At 35.5% G+C, this 22,524-nt stretch overlaps 1 protein-coding gene across 6 annotated transcripts in view; it reads left to right on the top strand.

Annotated features, from left to right (window-relative positions):
- LRP1B (LDL receptor related protein 1B) overlaps nucleotides 1-22,524 on the top strand; it is a 638,345-nt gene that overhangs the window by 489,639 nt on the left and 126,182 nt on the right. For all 6 annotated transcript variants that reach the window (XM_077181744.1, XM_077181743.1, XM_077181742.1 and 3 more), the window contains 8 exons: nucleotides 956-1,090; nucleotides 2,605-2,734; nucleotides 5,148-5,274; nucleotides 5,430-5,581; nucleotides 5,869-5,993; nucleotides 9,083-9,454; nucleotides 20,132-20,321; nucleotides 22,193-22,397. In XM_077181744.1, coding sequence (XP_077037859.1) covers nucleotides 956-1,090; nucleotides 2,605-2,734; nucleotides 5,148-5,274; nucleotides 5,430-5,581; nucleotides 5,869-5,993; nucleotides 9,083-9,454; nucleotides 20,132-20,321; nucleotides 22,193-22,397 — 1,436 coding nt within the window. The remainder of the gene's footprint in view (nucleotides 1-955; nucleotides 1,091-2,604; nucleotides 2,735-5,147; nucleotides 5,275-5,429; nucleotides 5,582-5,868; nucleotides 5,994-9,082; nucleotides 9,455-20,131; nucleotides 20,322-22,192; nucleotides 22,398-22,524) is intronic.

The following is a 22,524-nucleotide window of genomic DNA, read 5'->3' as shown; positions in this document are numbered from 1 at the left end:
TTATGGAATTAAAAGCAGATTTACAAAGTATGAGAAAAATAATGAAGGAACAAATATTATTTAATATCTCTCTGCAAAACTCAGAGGTGGTCACTCAGGAGGTCATCAGCTCATTACTTTGCAAGCAGAATGTTGTTTGCAGCTTATTTACAGAACCCTGGCAGTGAAAATAGAGACAATTCTGCTTGAGGGACATCCTCACGCCATTTGCCCCACCTTTTTTTTGAGGTTATTATGTGCCACAGAAGACAGTTTGTTTCTGTGCTTGAGCCACTTAAAATTCTCCATCTGGCTGTTGAGTTTAAATGGTCAAGTTGTCCCTTTTTTCCACTTTATGGACAATCACTGCAGCAGAAAGGCTGGAAAGACAGCTGAGATGTCTTGAAACACCAAACAAAAAGACTGTTAGTGGAAGCTTGTCAGGACTTTTAAAATAAAAACTGACTTGTGGATGGAATATATTTTTTTATTCTTTTGTCAGCATATCACTGTCAAATGTCACTTTTTATTTCCCTAGTTAATTTTTTTTCCTTACACTGTTAAAATTCAATGTGTCTGATTACTGAAGGAAAAGTCTGTATAAGCAGTTTTACACTGTAGCTTTTCAGACTCCTGAATATTTGGAATGGTGACAAACAAAATAGTATGTTTTTGAAGCATTTATTCCATTAGGGAAAAGGTAAAGACAGCATATTTATTGTGATTTTTAACAGAGGTAGTAGCTTCCTGTCATAGCCCTATTGTGCTACATGTGCTGTACTAAACAGCCTAGAATTCTGACAGAATTATTTTAAACAAAATTCAAGAGAAGGCAAACAAATGATGAAATAAAGCTGATAATTTTGATACTTAATACAAGTTAAAGTTCTAAGTAGCAATATTTACAGTTGCTAATGCAGACACTAGGACCGAAGTAAGTGAATTAATCTGCGAATCATCGGCACATGTTTTATAGGAAATGATACAATCTATTGGACAGACATGGGCTTCAACAAGATCAGCAGAGCTAAGCGAGACCAAACCTGGAAAGAGGACATTGTCACCAATGGTTTGGGGAGAGTTGAAGGCATTGCAGTGGATTGGATAGCAGGTAGGTCTGAGCCTGCTCCAGGATGTGTCTGCATGGGGAATAAATCACATGGGACTCCATTTTCTTCATGGTGGAAAAAGGCTCTTCTTTATTCACAGATCTGCTTTTCATACAGTTTTACAGACCTCGTGTGGGAGTCCAATTGGTTACTAGTTTTCTTGCCAATTACTTTTACTGGTTAGCAACACGTTGTTATTCTGTGTTGATTGGTCACTCAAACTCTCTTCCATATGTGCAGGGAAGTTGTTTGTGAAAGGTAGTTTTCATTTTTTATCTAAGGGTGGAAAACCAGTTTATACAGGTGCAAGCTGGTTTTTTACCCAGAAATTGTTATACTAATGAATTGCTCACAAAAGGATTGTTTTTACATGGGAACTTCCAAAATGCTAGCTTTCACAAGGCCAGCCGCTGATTCCAGGAGAGCAGGCTTAACTTTATGAAGCCTTTATGATTTTTCTACCTTACTGCAACACTTGTCATCATTTCTGAGAATACAGGCTTGCCTCTTCAGCCCAAGGTTAAATAACTTTGATTCCTTTCAGCTCTAATTTCTAGTAATGTAAATGGTAAATGTCTGGAAATTAATTTATATATATATATATATATATATATATATATATATATATACACAATATGTATAATTATATATATATATAAATATATATAATTACATTTATATGTAGGATGGTATTTCCTAGATGAACAGTTTCAATACCAGTTCATGCTATAAAAAGGCTGGCTAATGCTATAAATTACAAACATAACGCCTATGCAAATGAAAATATAGCAGTTAGTTTCTGCTTCTGACTTAAGCAGAAGTAGTCTGTTTAAGTGTTGGAATTCAGGACATCCCTCTGGCTGTCCTGGATTGCCAGGATCCCTGCCAGGGGGCTCAGAGACCCTGGTACAGAGCCCAGGATGCCTGTGGTTTTGATTATGACCCATGGAGCAAGTTACCAACCTTATATGAGGATCTTTGAGCCACAAAAGTATGAGTAGAATAATAATTAGTTTGTCAGGGGGGTGAAAAATTGATTTTTTTGGGGTTTTTAGAATGGGGGTTCAGGGGACAAGATGGAGGAATCTGGGCATGTCCAGCCTTTCTCCTTCTTGGCCTCCATCTTCTGCTGTGATGTTGGCTCTTACAGATTGGTCTAAACTAGAAGCTCACTGTCTAACACAGGTGATAGGTATTGGGAAGTAGTTGTAAATATTGTACACGTAGTTTTTAGTATAAAAAGATAACACTGTCCCAGGAGTAGGCAGAGTGCCTCTGACTGCCCTGCTGAACAGACCTCAGCTGGACAGGAGAAAGAATTTTATAGATAAGAAACAATAAACAACCTTGAGACCAAGAACTGAAGAGTTCTGACTCCTTCTTCAAGTGCCGGGCTGGGAAAAGAGACTTTCTAACGTATCTCTGGGTCACTCTGACCAGCTAAAGTCCCAAGATTTAAGTAGTAGTTTTCAAGTAGCCTTTCCTTCAGGCAGTGACTTCAGGGTGTTTTTTCCAGGTAACATATACTGGGCAGACCATGGCTTCAACCTGATCGAGGTGGCGTGGCTGAACGGCTCCTTCCGCTACGTAGTGATCTCCCAGGGGCTGGACCAGCCACGCTCTATCGCGGTACACCCAGAGAAAGGGTAACATGTTATTCCTAACGTACACAGAGCTTTTGCCTTGCTCTCTGTATTCATAACATTCTGTAAGCTCTCTGCAAAATGGTTTTGGTTTTCTAAGGAAACCGTTCCACCACAAGGTTAGGCATTGCTTGGAGGCGTGCTTTGGTCTGAAGTGCCCAGCAAATCCAAGGAAGCCACGCCAGCTGATGAGGGACTTCATGATGAAATCCCATAGCTGTGTAATCCTTGGTAGTTGTAAACTCCAGGATCGTGTGACATCCCAGTGCAACAACCAGGGAGAGTGGCCAGGGTAGCTGAAGGTCACGTGAGATGAAGGTTGTGGATTGGAGAGTAACAGTTGGCAAAGTGACATCTGTGCTCACCCAGCTGATTTTTGAGGGCAGGGACTACTCTGCAGCATTGACAGAAATAGGGAATGTACCATCCCCTTCCACCTCCAGAACTCCTTGTGGAATCCCCATCCTGGGAGTTGTTCCAGGTCAGTCTGGATGGGGCCCTGAGTAACCTGGCTTAGTAGAAGGATGAAGAGACACATGTCTCTGCTGGGACCCCCACACATGGGGGTTGTTTAGGATACTTAAGGAGAATTAGAGGATCACTACTGTTTTACGTGTCTGGTTAGAACAGTGTACCTTCTACAAAGGAAAGAAATCTTCATTTGTTTTATAATATTGTGATAACTTGAGATGTCTCCACTCAGTTCCTCCAGGAGGAGCACAGCAGCGTTTTGCTAGGGAAGTACAGGGCTGCCTTCTGTGCCAAGATTAAGGCCTTTTTGCCCTTTGCATTATTGTTAAGTCTCTTCCCCTTTTGAGGTAAAACTTTCAAAGGTGTTCTTCCCTCCTCTTGCCCTGACTCTACATTCTGCATTTGTCTGGAAGCTGGAGTTGACAGCTATAAGAATAGAGAAGAAAATAGCAGTTATTAGAGCTCGTTGAATCTGCCAGTTATGCCAAGATGGGAAGCAGGCAGCATTCAGCTTGTTGGTGACATTATTTATTGTCACTGAGGAAAAAGTGAGGAACGTGTAGCCCTACAAAAGGGTGACTTTGTCCCTCATCAAGTACATTTATTCACATAATATTTTTTGGCAGCTGTTTATGATTTTCTTTGGAGTATTTTAGATTCATTTAACCTGATAATTATGGGTTGGTTTAAGGAATATTTGAGTATATAAATGTCTGCTTTCCTATGGTCAAGATTTAGTTCATACCTATTTTGAAAGTCTCAAATAACTCTCTGACCTCTGACCAGACATCTGAAAGCAATTTCAGTTGTTTAGCGGTGCTGTTAATGATCTGGTTAAAATTGCATTAAACTTATGTGGTGATTGTTAAAATTCAGCTGATTAATACTGCCTATTTTGGCATTCCTCAACATATTTTTAATTTAACTCACATTGCTGTTCTGTTTCCTAGTCCACGTGATTTTTTTTCTTTCATTAGTATAAATGGTATTGTTTATTATATCAAGAGCTATGAGAACAGATTCATTTTTCCTGGAGCCAGAAAGCTTTACAATGAGAGCCAAAGTGGGTTGTTTCAGAAGCTGAACTTGATGAGCAAATTACAGGATTCATATTTTTTTCACCCTTATCACAATATTATCCCTCATTATTTCACATATCTGTAGTCATCTAGTCAAATGCAGCTGCTTAACCTCAGAATGGTGTAATGATATCACCAGACACAGGGGAGAACTGTTGAGTAGTGCCCAAAAAGATTTTGTAGTCTTTAAGGTTACTGTTCATAAAGGAAGTGTTATGTGTAGATTTTTTGACCTCATTTTGTTATACCTGAAGCAACAGATGCAGAAGTTTATTAAAGCAGAAGTTTGACAAAGCATCTTGTCCCAAATTAATGATGCAACTGTGGCAGTAAGTATATAGAAGATTAGATAAGTAAGATTAGATAATAATATGAGATTAGATAAGTAAGATTCAAATTGTTTCCATGCAGCATTTGGCAGAATTTGAAAAATATTTTCTTTTCAAAAAGACCCTGTTTCTCTACCATTTCCTACAGTGTTTCTCACTACTTCACATCTAAAACATTTTAAAATTAGGTATCCCTTGTACTATCCAAGTATTTGTTAGGGATTAGATGCAAAAGCCTCTGTTCCAAAATTTATTTTTATTTTTTAACTTGCCTTTTTTTTTCTCAAGCACAAAGCTGAATTCTTTAAGGAATAGAATTGCATATGGATTCATGGAATACAGTTTCAAGAATTTTCTCATATATATAATTTGAAAACAATATCTTAACAAAGTGTCCAACAAACACGTATTATGATACATTTACCTTCTTAAGATTATTTAGAGACACGAGCACCATATGGTATTTTTTGATATCCATTTAATGGTAATAGTTCATTTTGTTTGCAATTTTAATTGGTGATTTTTACGACATTCTAGGTATTTATTTTGGACAGAGTGGGGACAGAGCCCTTGCATAGGCAGAGCACACTTGGATGGCTCTGAGAAGGTTGTCCTCGTGAGCCTGGGGATTGCATGGCCTAACGGGATTTCCATCGATTATGAGGTTGGTTCCTCTTGTCTTCCAGCATACCTTAAAACGTGCAGTATTTGTTATGTTTCATTAAAGCCAGCTGGTGTTCCACCTTGATGTAATCTTAATAACTCTTAATTAAATACTTGGACAAGCCTGTTGATGTTTCCTTTGAAATTAATCTTTAGGAAAATAAATTGTATTGGTGTGATGCTCGTACCGACAAGATAGAAAGAATTGACCTTGAGAGTGGAGGGAGTCGGGAGATTGTGCTGTCAGGGAGCAATGTGGATATGTTTTCAGTTGCTGTGTTCGGAGCTTACATCTACTGGTCTGACAGGTAATTTATTTTTTCATAAGTATTTTAAATCTCAAAACGTTGTTTCGGTGCCAGGTGCCTCACCTTTGTAGGCTTAGCCGTTCCTTAGCAAGGTCGCAGGCGGGATCGCGGAGTCCCGCGCAGTTTCCAAGGAGAGGGAGTTCTGAAAGATGAAAAGTGCCTCAGTGCCGTAGATGAGAACAGGCTTCTCCACCTCCTGTTAATGAACTCTCCACTGCTCCTCAGTCATTTGTTCGGTGTGAATTAGTTGAGGATTGTTGATGAGACATCTTCAACTTTTTTGGCAGAGCACATGCAAATGGCTCTATTAGAAGAGGCCACAAGAATGAGGCCACGGATGCTGTGACCATGAGGACTGGCCTTGGGATAAACCTGAAGGAAGTGAAAGTCTTTAATAGAGCACGAGAGAAAGGTTGGCTGTTCTTAAGGATGCTATTGATTGTGTTAATATCACCTGCTACTTTTTCTGTATATTAAAGCATACCAAAAATTAAGTAAGCAATGATTTTACCACCACTTTTTACTCTTGAAGTATTTTTTTTAAACCAAAACTAATGTACTAAAGAAAAACATATAGTACAAATCCTAATAAAATTTATCAGAGTGTTTCAAAAAGAAAACCTAAAACCAAAACACTTCCTATCATTCCAGGTTTGATGGTTTTTGTTTTGTTTTTCTTAAAAGACAGTCAGGATTGAGAGACCTTGAGCTGTGCTTTACAGGGTAGTAATTTCAGGAGTTTCAGATTTCTATTGGAAATCAAACCAGATGTTCTTATTAAAAATTCCCATCCTCTGTGTCTCAATATTTATTTGCTGACATTACTCGGTTTGAGTCTCTTTTTTTTCCCTTTTTTTTTTTTTTTTGCTCCTTCTGTGGAAAGAGACCTTGTAAATAATCAGATTTCCTTTTTATTCAATTAGGTTAGCCAACTCAAGAGACAAAAGTTGTTATAGACACTCTGTGATTTATGGTACTGATGGTTAAACTTTATTCTCTACTACCTGACTAAGAATATTCTTGCTATTTAACCATCTTTTTACTTCTAAAATTCTGGTTTTGACAAGACCTTGAAAAACTTGCTTTACTGAGAAACATTTGTTAGATGTCTACCAAAAATTATGATGATTTCCTCAGAAAAAACTGCTACTGGGTAATCCAGACAAAATTTTCTAGAAATATACTCAAAAGAGAGGAAAAAAATAATGTTAACACCATTATATATAAAGTTTTAAATACAAACATAATTGCAGTGTTAGTAGTACTCAAAATTTCCTTTAATTTCAGCATTTTATATCCAGAGATTTTGTCTTCTACTTAAATCTCTCCAAATAATTGCATTATATATGACATGTTAAATAAATCTGCATTTTGAAAGAGAACATATTTACAAATTATTAAAACACTTTTAAAAAATTAATTTTTTTTTAAGAAAAATCATTTGTAAATATATATGCATAATAATTTTTGTATGGATTTCTGCATGCAATTTCAGAGCATCATACTTTGTGGATAAGAATAAATCCACACCAAAATCCATTTCCTTTAACTAGGCTAGAAATTGTTAATGTCTCCTGGCTTGGAAGGGCTTTATATTATAGAATTAGGAAAATAGAACAGTGGGATAAAACAATGCTTCTTTATGTGTATTTTTTATTGATGGATTTATAGACTTGATCACATAAGGAACAGGAGAAATGGATAGAAATTTCTCCTGTTTCTAAGGATAGAAATTTCTAAGGATAGAAATCTACTGATGCTAGTTTGAAAAACATACCTGAATGATTTTTTAATACATTTTTCAAATTTTACTAGGGTACAAATGGTTAATGTCATTGGGAGGGGATGTCAGTGAGCCAGAAGGACAAAAGGGAAAAAACAGGTGAAAAATGTTTTTGGAATGTTTTTCTATCTCAAGCTATTTTATATATATATATATATATAATTTTTTAAGTTTATTGAACTAGAAGTAGTTAAGTGTTTAAAAAAACCCAATGTAATTAAATAGTTTCCTGACTTTTGTTATTCAAACAACCCCCCAAGCAAAAAAAAAAAACCCAACAAAAAAAATAAACCAAAAAAAGCCCAACACCCCAATGAGCTATGCTGATTATGATTGATGCTTTTTTTTCAAACATCTTTTTTACCCTTTCTGATGAATCTGTCCTGCAGTGGGATTTGCAAATATTCCCATCCTTCAGTGCAATTTTACAGGTGTGCAAGGATATGCCCTGACTGCCCTGGCTTCAGAACTGGCCATTTTAAAAGATGTTTACAGCTGGTGAACCATGGAAGCATTGAAGTTTTCCAAGAGATTTTAGAAACTTGAGGATCTATTTCATATATATTTTTTTTTTTCTTCTTGACCTCTCATCCTTCCAAACAGATATTAACTTTTCTAGCCTAATAAAGCTCTTAAAGTATCTTTTAAGCAAATGGAATGTAAAAATGTCTATACCTGAATCTCCACATGTTTTACGTAACTCCAGAGGACTAGCTCAAGGAATTTTTCCTCGGAGAACAAAATTAAATATTTCTTCTTTAAAGAACAAGTTACTCATCTCATTTGCCATGATTTTTTTCTTAAAAGGATTTTCAGCTTGGAATGTATCAGTTAAAGAATTCAATCAACACTTTCAGACACTACATCTTCCCAACAATTACAGTTTTGTACTTCAAAACATTCTATTAAAATGTTTTATTCACCTTCATTATGTGGAAAATTTTCAGAAATGGGAAAATTACTATACTAAAAAAGCTGAGTTCTTAGGTGGAAAAGGCTGTCAGAAACAGAAACTGAATTATCTCAACTAGCTATAATAGTAATTCATAGATAGTCCAAAATAAAAAAGACAAATAGCTCCCAATTATTGATGATTATAGTTCTTTTAAATATAACCTGTAACAATTGTAGTTTCTAATTTGACAGTGATTCCTTAATGGTGTGCAATTGTCGGGGTGTAGGTTTTTGAAGTCAGGTTTTGAATTAAATTAGAGCAAAATGTTGGGAAATGTCTTCATTAAAAACAGGGAACTGGATTCACACAGTTTTTTACCAGTCAATACATGCATATTTAACTTGGTAGAAAATACCTTAAAGCAGTGCTATATTCTGATTGTAGCTAAATTTGACTTTCTGCCAGTAACAGGTGTTAAAAAAAAATTAAAGCGCAAAGGATTTGAAACATTTTCTAAGTCTTCAGTTGGTTTTGGAGGAATAACCCAGTTTATCTTTTTCTATTCATAAAATATATGCTGTTGTGAATTGAAAAGGACATTAATTGTATTTGGTCATTGATTGTATTCTTTCTTTAAAATTATCTTTCAGTGTGGTTAAAGTTGCATTATTTGCTCTTTTTGCCCTTTGTTTTCCTTGTGAACATAGCCCAAATAATTTTTTAAGGGGAGAATTTCCCAGAATACATAAAGAATCATTTCTGCTTAAGTTAACTAAGTATATTTTTATTTATAAAAGACAGGATTTATTATGCTTTTTCCCAGGTACCAATGTCTGTGCTAAGAACAACGGCGGATGCCACCAGCTCTGCCTTTACCGCGGCAACGCGCGGAGAACTTGTGCCTGCGCTCACGGGTACCTGGCAGAGGATGGGATCAGCTGCCTCAGGCACGAGGGCTACCTGCTCTACTCGGGAAGGACAATATTAAAAAGCATCCACCTTTCAGATGAGACCAACCTGAATTCTCCAGTGAGGCCCTACGAAAACCCAGAGTACTTCAAAAATGTGATAGCGCTGGCCTTCGACTACAGCCTGAAGGGAAGGGGCACCAATCGCATCTTCTTCAGTGATGCCCACTATGGAAACATCCAAGTTATTAAAGACAACTGGGCTGGCAGAAAAGTGATAATTGAAAGTAAGTAAAAAAAAAAAAACAAAACAAACCCATATTTCCCAAAATACCTGTTGAGGCGGTCACGACATAAAGCAGAGGCTACAAGCAGTCTCAGTTGGCAACACTATTATTGAACATGGCTGACTTTTATACACTTTCTAATTGTTTATGCTTTTTCTATCTTTACTACTGGCCACAATAAATCAACATAATACTATTGGTGAGAAGTTATAGTGACTTAATTAACTTTTTAAAAATGTTTCGTCTAGCTGCAAAGTTCTTTTATCTTTCTTCTCTCGGTCTCTTTGGTTACAGCTTTGGAGAGAGCTCTTTATCAGCTTCTTCTTACTTCTCAGCTTTTTCTTGCTCCTTTAGCTAACAGGCCTTCTGTTAGCCCCTTCCACACCTGTTTTATTTCAATAAACTTTGAGTGAAAAGTTGGTGATCACTTGGCTTTATAGAGTATAAAAGTCAATGAAATTTTACCATAATTAATTCTTACATTCTATCTTATCCCTGTAAGATATATTTAAACATTAACCACTTCAAAATAGTTTGTTTTAAAATGGGCTTATGAGGTATGATGCATATTACTAGAAAACAGAAGTGATGGTGGCAATGCTTAATTTATTTTACTGTGATTTTAGGAGCTTTACTGTTGAAACAAAACCTCACTGTGCATTGCCTGGATATGAAACCATTTGGTTGTTTATTTTTCTAGTTAGTGAGGGTGAATTCTATGTTGTAGCCATTTCCCAGTATAAAATATTAAGACCTTGGTCAGTGAATTTAGTTGATTCACCCTTCTTGAAGTGAAGCCCAAGACAGGCATTTGTGCTCATTGATAATCAGAGGCAAATTCCAACCTACAGAACTATTTGGTTTTATTAAAGCCTTGCTTAGCAATATACTTATTCACTCTTCATGTTTATTATGCCTTCATTAACCACAGTAGTAGGAGAAATTTCATTAAATGTAACCTGTTTCTAGCCTTTGAAACTTGAAGCTTGGCACTGTTATCAAGAAATTTCTGCCAGCATCATCACCAAAGTCTTCAGAATTAGACAAACCATATTTTACATCTGAGGTCTCAATAAAATCTCAATATCTGGTAATAAATTATCAACCAAGTCTGATACAACTGTAATACGAGGTGTATGTAGGAAGGTACCAGGTTTGTCATGGGAAAATCTGAATTTGAGGAAAATCTGAATGTGAATGCATAAGGAATACACGCTTAATGCTGAACATCCACAAATCTGTATGACTAAAGTGTTGATTGTAAAAATTTCTGGTATCTTTCATTTCTGTTCTACTTAGTTTTTTTCTAAAATATGCAACAAACCACATTCATCTGTAGTTACTTATCAGATGAAGATACTTAATTTGTATGCTCTCATTTCCTTTTTCAATACTTTCTGGTTTATTTGAGGGCTACAATTTCAGTAATTGTTTTCTAAAATGTCCTTTGTTCTATGTAGCATTTGTTCCTTAAGATGTGGACAAACCATTTTGTGATTTTATATGATCCTAGGTGTTGAGCTTTTTTTCCCATTGATTTCCTATGTGTGGATATCTTAGAGGAATTTATGACATTTATATTGAGATATGTTGAAGATAAACTAAGCAATGTTGTCAGGATGTTCCCACTACTCCCAGAAAAGCACCCAGGGATTCAGAGTTGAGCTTAGCTGGAGGAGAGACAGAAATGTGCAGTGATGATGTTGGAAGCACAGTTTTAACTCTTGTTTTATAAGAGATAAAAGTATTATATGAAAAGTCACTGGAATTTTCAACGTTTAAAACAGACAAAGAGGAGAAATAAATACTGGTGAAGCACTAATGCAGATAGAAATTGGTTTTTAAAAGAACAATAAAGTATTCCTCATTAGTTCATAATAGGTTGCTCTACAAGAGCTAAAGACATTCCATAAAGCATAGCTGGGAATTATAGCTTTAAGAAATCGTAAGGGAGTGTTTCTACTTGTAGCTTAATATGCCAGATTTCATTTTTCATTAGCAGAGTCAGCACTCTGAATAATTGAATGTCAGATGAAATTTTGTGTCCTTATAAAAGCCTTCACTGTACATACTTGGAATGTACACATGAACTATGGCATTTTGTAGAAATGCTTCTTTGTAAGTGAGAAGGGACAAAACATGCATGAATATATTTATTGCCCTCTTTCATGTGTTTTAAACTCCCTCAGTTTATGGTGAGTAATTCTTTTTCAGCTGGTATTTTTGTAGCCTTCCATCCCACAGTCTGCACATGATTGTTTCTCTCACTGTAAACAGCAGGCAGTCCATGAAGCTGCTTGATATAGTGGAGGTATTTGTTCAACCTCCAACTATAAGGAGAAAATCAGTGGTAAGATTGGTTGACACCAGTAATTCCATCCACTGGAAGATGAAAAATTCTAAAATTTTCTTATTTCCACATTAAGAATCTGTGATCTAGAAATTATTAAATGGAATCCTGCTGAGAGATTTTAGTAATAATATTTCACTTGAGTATTGAAAACTTATGTATTTGATGTTGAATTTTGTTATTTTTCCTCAAAAACTATTAGAATGAATCTCTAGGAAGTTTTCCTTTATTAGGAAGAGATTCAAAACCACATTGGAAATACCTAGTGCGGCTATATCAGTTCCACACTCTTTTTCTGCTTCATTAAGTTGAAGTCTAAAAATCGTGAAAACCTTTACTCAGTAATTGACTTTAATAGAGAAAATAGGGTATGATACATCCAAGAAAGTGTTGTCCCAGATTTTTATTCCCTGAATATAAATCTCTTCATAAAGGATCTATTTTTAGATGGATCTCTCCCTCCCTGAAATCAGATGTGCCACTCAAATCTAACAGATCCGTGAACTTTTCTGCACACTAAAACCACTTAAGACTCATAGAGCTCTTTGTAAAACAGGTTTCCAGCTCACTAAAAACAGATTTACAACTCACGAGCAACCCATTATCTAACATGTTTTTAGCTCACTGAGAACAGATTTACTACCCAGAAACAACCCATTATCTAACATGTTTCCAGTTCACTGAAAACAGATTTACAACCCATACGAAAGCTATTATCTAACATAGTTCCGACTCACTGAATATTGATTTAGAATTCATAAACAAGCCATTATCTGACAAATTTTCACCTCACTGAACAGATTTGCAACTCATAAACAACCCATTAGCTAACACGTTTTCGGCTCAGGGAAAGTAGATTTACAGCGTATAAACAACTTTATCTAACTTGTTCCGGTTCACTAAAAACAGATTCCAAACTCACCAAGATTCCTGTACCTGGTGGGGTCCTGTCTTCAGCAGGAAGAAACAATGACAACAACAACAATAAAGCAGTCCAGGATGTGCACAGTGCCATGCCCTAACACTTTCATTATTGGTTCAATGGAAGGGGTTTTTTGAGGGGATTCTTTCATGTCTCTAAACTCTCTGTAAATCAGCAGTGTCTTTCTCCTTCTTTTTTTTTTTTTTTTTCTTAACTAACTTTATCAGGTTAATCTTTCTTATTCCCACTTTTTAGAAACAAGAACCTTGTTCTTGTCTGTGATTTCCCATAAAAGGTCTTTTGGTCAGTCTAAGTTGTTTCAAAGCTTATGTTTATACCAAGCAGCCTTTTTAGAAATTAAAGTTTCAATTTCTAGTTCATTAGTTGTTTTATTTATTTTTAAAATTTATTTATCATAGGGAGAAGTTTGAAGTAATATATTCACTAACCAATGCCTGTCTCAGTGTATCTAGAAAAGCAGTGCAGTGTTCCAATGGGTTTACACAGTGGTACAACAGTAGACAGAAGACCAACGAGCAAGTTAAAAATTACAGAAAAAAGGTGGAGGCAAGGAAAAACAAAAAAAATCAAATGAGAAAGAGGGAAAAGTATTAAGATGAGATACACTCAGTGAGCTGTTTATTCTCCTGCCTGTGTAAACCATGGCACTGAGACATTTTGCCAGTGTAGTGTCTTTCACAGCACAAAAAGGAAATGTTTTGTGAAAAAAATGTTCCTGTTTTGAACCTGAGGCGCTCATGCCTAAGGAACGCAAAAATCTTTTCACTGCTAACGTAAAGTGTCAGATCCTGTGATTTATTTTAAGGCTTTTTACAGTCTGAATCTTTTAAAGATGTTCCAATGTGTGCTGCTATTCTTCCCAACTAAATGGGTCCAATTTAACTGTCAAAAAGGCATTTATGTTCCCATTTCTCTTACAGAGCATTACATTTTGTACATTGTATGAGATCCCTTTAGTTTTGGAACTTTCTTCTCCAGAAAAGAACTTTTTAATCTGTTAAAAATAAATACTTGAATATTGCCATTTTTCATTTCATAAATGAATGGAATTCATGATAACTGTGTGTGCTGGAATAGAGGTCCAGTGATTTTTCACTTTTTAAAGGAGGGAAAGTGACAGGCCTTTGATAAGTCTGGGATACTTAAATAATAAAACATAATATTTATTATTACAATGCCAACATTGTTAGAGGAAAACAAAGTGTCTTGTCTGGTTTATCAATGCAATTTTTTTAATGTACATTGCTGCATTAGAGAATGCAGATTCTCTATTCTGATATTAGAGAATATTCTCTATTCTGATATTAGAGAATCAGTCAATCACTGAGTGTTTTGGTTGGAAGGGACCTTTAGATCATCTTGTTCCAAGACACTGCCAGGGCAGGGATATCTTCTGCTAGGCTAAGATCAGTGGGTAACATCTATGAGTTGCTGTTATAGGTGGATGAAGTTTACTAATTTTATATTAAATATTTTTAATTTTTTTTTTTTTAGAAATGTGCATTCCTACGCTTTTCATGCTTAGTTTAGGTGTTCATGGTGTGAAACTCTGAAATATATTCATGATGGGAGCTGACTCACACTGATCTTTTAGTTTGGTATGACCTGAGCATTCCCAAACTCTTTACTGGGGAAAAGTGTTCCTGCCTATTGCACTTGAGATTGCTCATGAAGAATGAACAATGTTTGTGACTTATTCAACTCTAAGCATTACCCTTAAATTTATATTGATGTATGTATTTGCTATTTTTTTTCCATCAGCAGATGTGATTTAGTTGCATAAAATGTAAAACTGTGTTTGGTGGATTGTCAGGAAAAAGCTGCAGAGGAACATCCCTTTAATTTAATTGGGCTTTTTCTAAAGGGTAATGTGATCTAGCAAATATTATTAGATCATGAGGCTTTACTAGGCTATTCTGTCATTAATGCCTCAAATAGCTCTTTTTCAACAGCAGCAATAAAAGTGTATGATTATACACATTTATTAGAAAGCTTATTAGGATTGTTGTGATATTGCTCTGAAGGTGGTAAGGGTGAGGAGTTTTGGGTTTTTTTAGAGTGCACATGTAATGCATAAAAAGATAATGTGAGCTCCTATAATTAGGAAAACATTTCTTCCATGAAAATTGTTGAGATTTTTAATAATCTAGTAAAACACTTCCATCTTTATGTGTTAGCTTTCCATTCCAGATCTCTTTCTGCCTGTAAAACTTCTTTTATATGGATATGTTTAACTACATTGAAGTTATGATATCATAACTAGTAATGATTTGTTGAAATATCCTTGGAGAGTTCCAGTTATACGAAATACTATTGCCTTCCTAAATTGTTGAGTTCTCTGCATTTTCTTAAGTTTTTGTAGTCCTTTGCTACATTATTCCTGCTGGCCCTAAGACAATCCCTAAATTTATTAAAGGAATAAGTTATATCTCAGATAACAAAGCACAGAGTCCTGCAGGTTTGCATCTCTCTTGTGATGTTCCTTGGTAAATAAACAGGGAACATTTGTGGAAGGACTATATCCATTATCTGGAAAAAATAATTGGAGGTAGGTATAGATTTTGTCAAAAAGCTGTTAATGGTTTTGGCAGACACCAAGTGTTTTGTTAGATATGGTATTTGACTATTACACTTTCCACAAAAAAAAAAAAAAAAACAAACAACTAACCAACCAAAAAAAAAAAACCCAACAAAAAGAGCGAGTGATTTTTCTGCTCTTAGAATAGTCTTATATTTCTTTATATCATTCCCAACAAATGGTCATTCTTTCCAATATTGTCTCAGGAAGTTTGAGTGGTAAGGTTGCATCCCTGGAGATGTTTGTAGTGTCTTTAACTTAAGCTACTTGTTACCTTGAAGAACCCAAAGCCTTTGTTCCTGTTGTCTTATTGCATTTAAAAAGATTTTATGTGGGATAGCTTATAGCATGGGTTTATTTTTTCAAGACAGAGAAAAATGATACAGATATTTGCTCATTGTTGGTATAATCTTAGCAGAATTTTCACCTGCTCTGAAACTAAATTATATTCTAAGGCTAAATAGAATGATGTCATGATTGGTTACTGCAGTTTATTATAAACATAGTTCTGTCCTAGAACTATTGTTTGGCAAAAGGCTTTCTGGTACTCGAGGGGCAAAGTGAGGGTGGGAATTATGTGAAGTTCTGATGGTGCAGTCAGTGAGAGATGTGAAAATAAACACTTTGCTTCAGGTGCTCGTGAGGCTTTGCTTTCAGCCCAGATCAAACTCTGGCCACCTGTTACCTGTCACCAGAATCCTACACAAACAGAGTGACAGAAACCACAGCCCCCTCCTGTGACCAGCCTGCTGGAACCATCCACAGGCTGAATCCTGAAAGGGAAATTGCAAAACTGAGCCAGAGAATGAATACTGATCGTCAAAGCCGTGGCCAATGTTCTGATAGCAAAGTGCTGTTGATGCTCAATTTTATTTATTACTTTGATGGCTTTTCAGTGTTAAAAAAATGATGATGTTGACAGTTGCTCTTGCTTTCCATCATTGTTAAAGAAAAGGAGTTGGTTGAAATGGGAAATTAAAGGAACAAGGTAATTGAAGTGGTGCAACTGGAAAAGTTTTGACTGTAAACTTTCTAGATGGTTTCAAAACAGGAGATAAGAGGTAAAAATCTAGAAAATGGAGAACTAGTGTGTGTATATATATATATGTATATATATAAAACCAAACTGAACTATTATTGCATAATGTAAACTTTGCCCTTTAGTATTTTTATTTTCTGGCTGCATTACTAAGGGAGCATATTCTGAGTTCTTCAGTTATTGATTTGTTGCTTGCCTGTTCCCCGAGAAAGTCAGCTGAAGATCAGCATGGCAATATTTATAGGCTGCATCTCATCTGTGGAATGCAATCCATCTTCGTTAACTTCAGTAAAAGTGATAGATAGCATTTGGCAACATAATGATGTGATCACTCTGGCATTGCCTTTGTAAATCATAGGCTGTTGCATTCTCTTGTGTAGATATTTAATCAGTTATACACCCCATTACTGATTTAATTCAGAACGTCAGTGGCAGGTGAATAATGTGAGTATTTGTATATTAATATCATATTGTATTAATGTTCTTTTCATTTAAGTATGCTATTCATGTGAAAATCATAAACTGTTGCTTCATGGCTAGAATAAATTTAATCAGTGCTGTAGGCATCTAATGCCATCAGTGTTTTAATTCAATATGTCAGCGAAACAAATGGGATTCTTTTCATTTCCAGTTTCTTTATGCTTTACCAATTCAGAATATTACATGATGCTGCAGAAATATGAAGCTTAGACTAAACAAATTGCTAATTTTCAACCTTGGGACTAAATCCCCCAACTGTAGCACCAGCGAGGATGAGTACATATTTCTGATGTATTTTCTAGTAACTGAGTATGTAATGATAAATTAAATTTAAGGAAAAAGTGCTCTAGAATATTCTTTAAAGGCGTATGAAATAAGTAAATATAAATCATATCTATGCAAATCAGTAATGATATAACACTGCTCAGGAATCTTCTCCAGTGTCCTGTCCTTAGAAATATAAAGTTGCTGAAATGTTTTAAGGAACAGCCTAAAGCCTAGAGAGTGTTTTCTAAGATAAAACTGTCCCTGGTCACTGTTTTATCACTGATAAAAAGATTTACAGGAATTTGGAGAGTCATCAGCAACTAAACAAACAAGCAAGAAAACAAAAACTAAAAGACAAACAAAAAACCCCCAAAAACCAAAAACCAGACGAATTGAATCTAGAAACATATAAATAAGAAAAAAAGTGCTCTGCTGCCATATCCAGCTCACACCACATGCTAGCAAGAACGAAGTTATTTGTGTTATCCTTTGTATGAATTTATCTAAAAGTTGTATCACTCTCTAAATCATTGCCCTTGACTTTAAAACCACCTTATTTATAGTTTTCTAAAGCTATTAAATGAGTCCCTTCTATATCGGTTGAGTTGTCAATTCCATAAGTACAGAACATGATAAAAATAAAAGTTTATTAGCAAATATAAACTGTGTGCCTGGTGTAAATCCTTCAGAATGAATGCTTTTGGTGGAGTTAAGAAAATGCATTTGGTGTGTGTTTGCAGCACTTGGTTTTCTTTTTAATTTTTTTCTCCTTGTCTTGTAGCAATTTAATTTCTGTGATTTTTTTTTTTTGAAACAGCTTTTTTTTACTCTGAGTTTTTCTATTTCAGTTATGTATCAAATAATTTATATGGCAATGGTTTTTTTGCAAAACTGCATATTTTAGATAATTGATTAACACATTTTTCCTCTGTGTGCTAAATGTTTGCTTTTCTCCATACATGGCATAACCTCCCATGTAGCTGTTGCCTAAAAATTTAGAAATTACCATTTTATAAACAGTAACTTGAAATGAAACCTTCCTCTACCACCATTCACAGGCCTAAACATGGAACTGCAGTATGATGTAAGAAGGGGAACTTTGCTTTCTGATACCCCTGGGAAAATTGAGTTTCCCTCTTTAGTACAGGAATTACTCAAACAGCAAATCTGGTATTGAAGAGCACTTTCATCCCTGTGGTTGTGTTTGAGTTGATCACATCTCACTGTGACAGGAAGACCATCAATATTTTTTGTCTGCTACAGAAAAGTTTTGGACTATGTTCTGTAATCAGTTTGCTCTCAAATTTCTTGACAGATTCAGACAGGAAACAAAGCTAAAAAATGGATAGAAATTCAAGAGGTTACACCAGGAAGATTATTTTTTTTATTTTTTCTGTCATCTTAAAAATGAAGAGTAATAAATGGTTTTATGGTTTGTTCCTTACAAATGAAGTGTAGAATTGGTCAGAAAATGTCAATATCTCTGTCATTTTTTAATAGAATCATAGAATATATGAGTTTGAAGGGACCCATTAGGACCATTGAGACCAAGCTGTGATTCCACACAGGGAAACCTAGTAGTTAAATCTTATATCTAAAAACATTTGTTTTAGTTTGGGGAATTGTATGTAGTTTTGAATTTGGATTCAGTGTATAAATTTAATGGAAATCTCTGTTACGATATTTGAGAACTGGTTATCTTTGAATTTCAGTTGGTGATTTCTAAAACCTTCACTTTATTTCAATATTTTGAGTTACCTGTAGGTGAGTTGAAGGCACATGAGGTTTGTTTCATAAATTCTGTTTCATAAGTGGGCAAACTATTTTTTAAATATATTCGTCTCCCTGTAAGAAGTATCATCTTATTTATTTTTTCTGTTGTTTCTTCTTGAATACAAATTGTTGTTACTTTTCCACAGGTATCTCTCAAAATGTGACATCAGAAGATAGCCAAGTGCATTAACAAGAAAAATACAAAAAACTGATACATCATTATTGGCCTCATAGTTTTGATTTATGTGCCCCAAAATTTTGATTCAGTGTTTGCTTTTTCAAAGTGATCAACCAAAAAGCCAAAAAGTCGGGACTTTTTGTTCTGTATGTATGAATTGCATATTTTCAGCAAGCTGGATGTAAATTGTAATAGCCAACATGATATAATCCTAATGATATTTCTAGATTTTTGCCTTCTGTAGCTCATTAATAAACTACATGGAACCTTCTGGTCTAAAAATATTTGTTTCTAGCAAAATAAGTGAAGTTATCAACATACATATTTCTGTAGTAATTCACAAATAGTGGTAGAAAATAATTATTCCTATTTCTCACAGTTTGTCACTTTTATATATTGGGATTAAATACAATTTATCTTTCCAGGACATTAAATTTATGTTTTAGCTGCTTATTAATATCCTTTTTTTTTCCTAGCTCACAGTTTTTTGTGTTGAATGAATGAGTGTGGTGTCATGGCTTATTAAAATTATATATTGATGCTGAGACCTTCAGAGCTGGTATTCTTTCAGTAATTTTCAGGTGTTTAGCAAAAGCCAATCCAGTTGTTAACAACAGGGTACTCTGATCCCTATTAGTATAACATGTCAGTGCTACAAAATACATTGAGAGATGGTGCTAAACAATACAAAGTGCCAAGACCTGGTTTAAATGGTATTTGAAAATGAGACAAAATAATTGTTGTCTGGGATAGATGTTTGTTATTTCTAAAGTGTTATCTGGGGACACTGTAGTGGTATACAGTTAATATATAATACCAGTTTAATGCTTGTTAGAATTGATAAATATAGTAAAGTGTTATTAACAGTGGTCTTGCCCTCTATGTTGTTTTAATTTAAATTTATTGAAATTATAAGATTTTTACAGTAGAAATAAACAGAAGAAATTATAAAAATTATAATGAGCTGAAATAACCGAACCCTGCGGGTCTGCAGGATCAGCTCTGAGGACAAACAAAACCATCCCATTGGTTGAGAGTTTGATTTGCCGTCTGTAACTGTATCTTGCAGATGTTGGGTCCGTGGAGGGCCTGGCTTATCACAGAGCTTGGGACACTCTGTACTGGACCAGCTCCACCACGTCCTCCATCACCAGGCACAGCGTGGACCAGCGGCGCCGCGGGGCGTTCAACCGCGAGGCCGTCATCACCATGGCTGAGGACGACCATCCCCACGTGCTGGCCCTGGATGAATGCCAAAAGTAGGTGTTACATCTCTCCTGCAAGTCCTAATTCTTGCCTGGTGGCAAGCAACACTCCTTTCTTTCAGTCAGCCAATGTTGCTGAACCCTACGGAGGTTGATTAGATTTCTCTGTTTAGGAGGCAAATGTTAACATGTTTTATTGCTGATATCTTTTGTTGTCTTGCTCTTATAAAGAAGTTGCAGAATTAAGATTCAATATTTCATATGTTTTTACGCTTCAGATCAAATAATCGTTGCATTTTCATGGAATGTAAAAAAAAATCAAGCTGTTTTCTTAAGAGAGAACTAAATGCAAATTACTGAGTGGTCGTTTTCTCAGACATGTCACAGATGCCTCAGGTTTTAGCTTTTATATTTTTCAGATTCTGTGCTGCTTTAATGTGTACTTCTGAGTTTCATATTAGGGGATGGTGAGCTCTCTGCACAGAGTAGGGAGACAAAACAATTCCTTCTCTAGCTGGGGACCAAGGACAAATGATCCAAATCTCAGGCCCAAGAGCACAAACAATATGGGCTGAAGAGAGAAAAACAAGTAGGATGGGACCTCATGGTCTAAAGCTGTAACTGGACAATTAACTCCAATATGCAAATGGAGCAGAACTGATCAGAGTGAGAGTTCCTGTGACTGGTCATCCATTTTGTGACCATTTTGGTTCATCTTGGGTGTAGCCCTGGCTGGGCCCTTGTGCTGTCCAAGGTGGATCCATGGAGGCCTTTTAATAAATCCCTCCTTTATTCTTTAGCTCTCTCTAGTCCCTGTTCTAGGTCAGCCTTCACAAGGCATCGTCCCTCTTACCGCTTAAGTTTAAAAAAGATCCAAAATTAATTTAAGCACTTACAAAAAGAAGTCTGAATTTCTTGTGTGCAACATAGTGGCCCATGTGTTTATCACAGAAATCAGTGTTGTATAAAAGTATGTATCAATGGAAAAAATCCTGCAAAAAAGTTTAACTTAGTTCCTTACTTCCACTCTCAAAAATACTGTGTTAGTGAGAGGATTTTTATTTTTACTTCAGTGCCTTACACATTTGAGATACATTAATTTTTCTCTGTTGATTCTAGGAGAAAGGCAACCTGCTTTTTCTGCTTCTTGTAACTGTCTCTGTCTCTTGGGGAAGTTGGGGAACATTTCTGCTGTATAAAATTTTATTTTTAACTTGTGTTAGCTGAATGTACAAAGCTGCATGAGTATTGGAGCATATTTGCACGTGTGACTTCATGTCCTGTTAATGCAAGTCAAGAGTTTATGCTTCACTGTAAAATACAATTACCAAAGTACCACCAATAAACCCCAAAGGTCTGATGGAGATTGCAATGAGAGGAGGGGCAGGTTCTGTCAGTCCATGGGTTAGAATTCCATCAGCAGCCCGGTCCATAACATTTGCTGTTGTTGTTAATAGCAACAAGGGCCTGACTGAGCCTCCTGTAGAGCACATTAAGGTCCTTCTTCCAATTATCAACTCTCTGCACACCAGTCTTTGGGTCTGTATTAGAGCTCTAACATGGGAGAAGCTGCAGATTAATTTCACTGTTAAATATTACTAATACACACATTAACTGAATTAAGTTTATATCATTACACAGCTTGTGCCTCTCTCTAATGGTAAATTACTACAGAGACAAGATCAGGATTGAACAGATCTGTAAGAGAAAAGAATTGTACTCCTATGCAAATTAATGAACTACATAACTGCTATAATTTATAAATATAATTTATTTATAGGCTGTTGCATTTTCTTATTCACTATTGATTACCACAATTATTTATAGAGGCCATTTATTTTTTTTTTCTCTGTTGCTCATTTTGTAGAGAATTAAATTATAAAATGTATCTTATGGTTTTGTTTGTTATTTTGATTTTAATACAGCTTAATGTTTTGGACTAACTGGAATGAGCAGCTCCCAAGCATCATGAGATCCACCCTCTCAGGCAAAAATGCCCAGGTTATCATTAGCACTGATATTCTGACACCAAATGGACTCACCATTGATCACAGGGCAGAGAAACTTTACTTTTCAGATGGCAGCTTGGGGAAAATTGAGAGGTGTGAATATGATGGATCACAAAGATATGTAAGTAAAACATATATTCTGTGCATTCCCATTGTATGTTTGTTTGCATTCATTACTATCTTCAAAGTGAAATTGTTACAGCAAGATTAATAATTTCCTAATTTTCTCCTAGTATTAGTTGTATATT

The sequence above is a fragment of the Agelaius phoeniceus genome, chromosome 7, assembly GCF_051311805.1.
Source record: "Agelaius phoeniceus isolate bAgePho1 chromosome 7, bAgePho1.hap1, whole genome shotgun sequence".
NCBI lineage: Eukaryota > Metazoa > Chordata > Aves > Passeriformes > Icteridae > Agelaius > Agelaius phoeniceus.
This window is presented reverse-complemented; position numbering and strand designations above follow the sequence as displayed.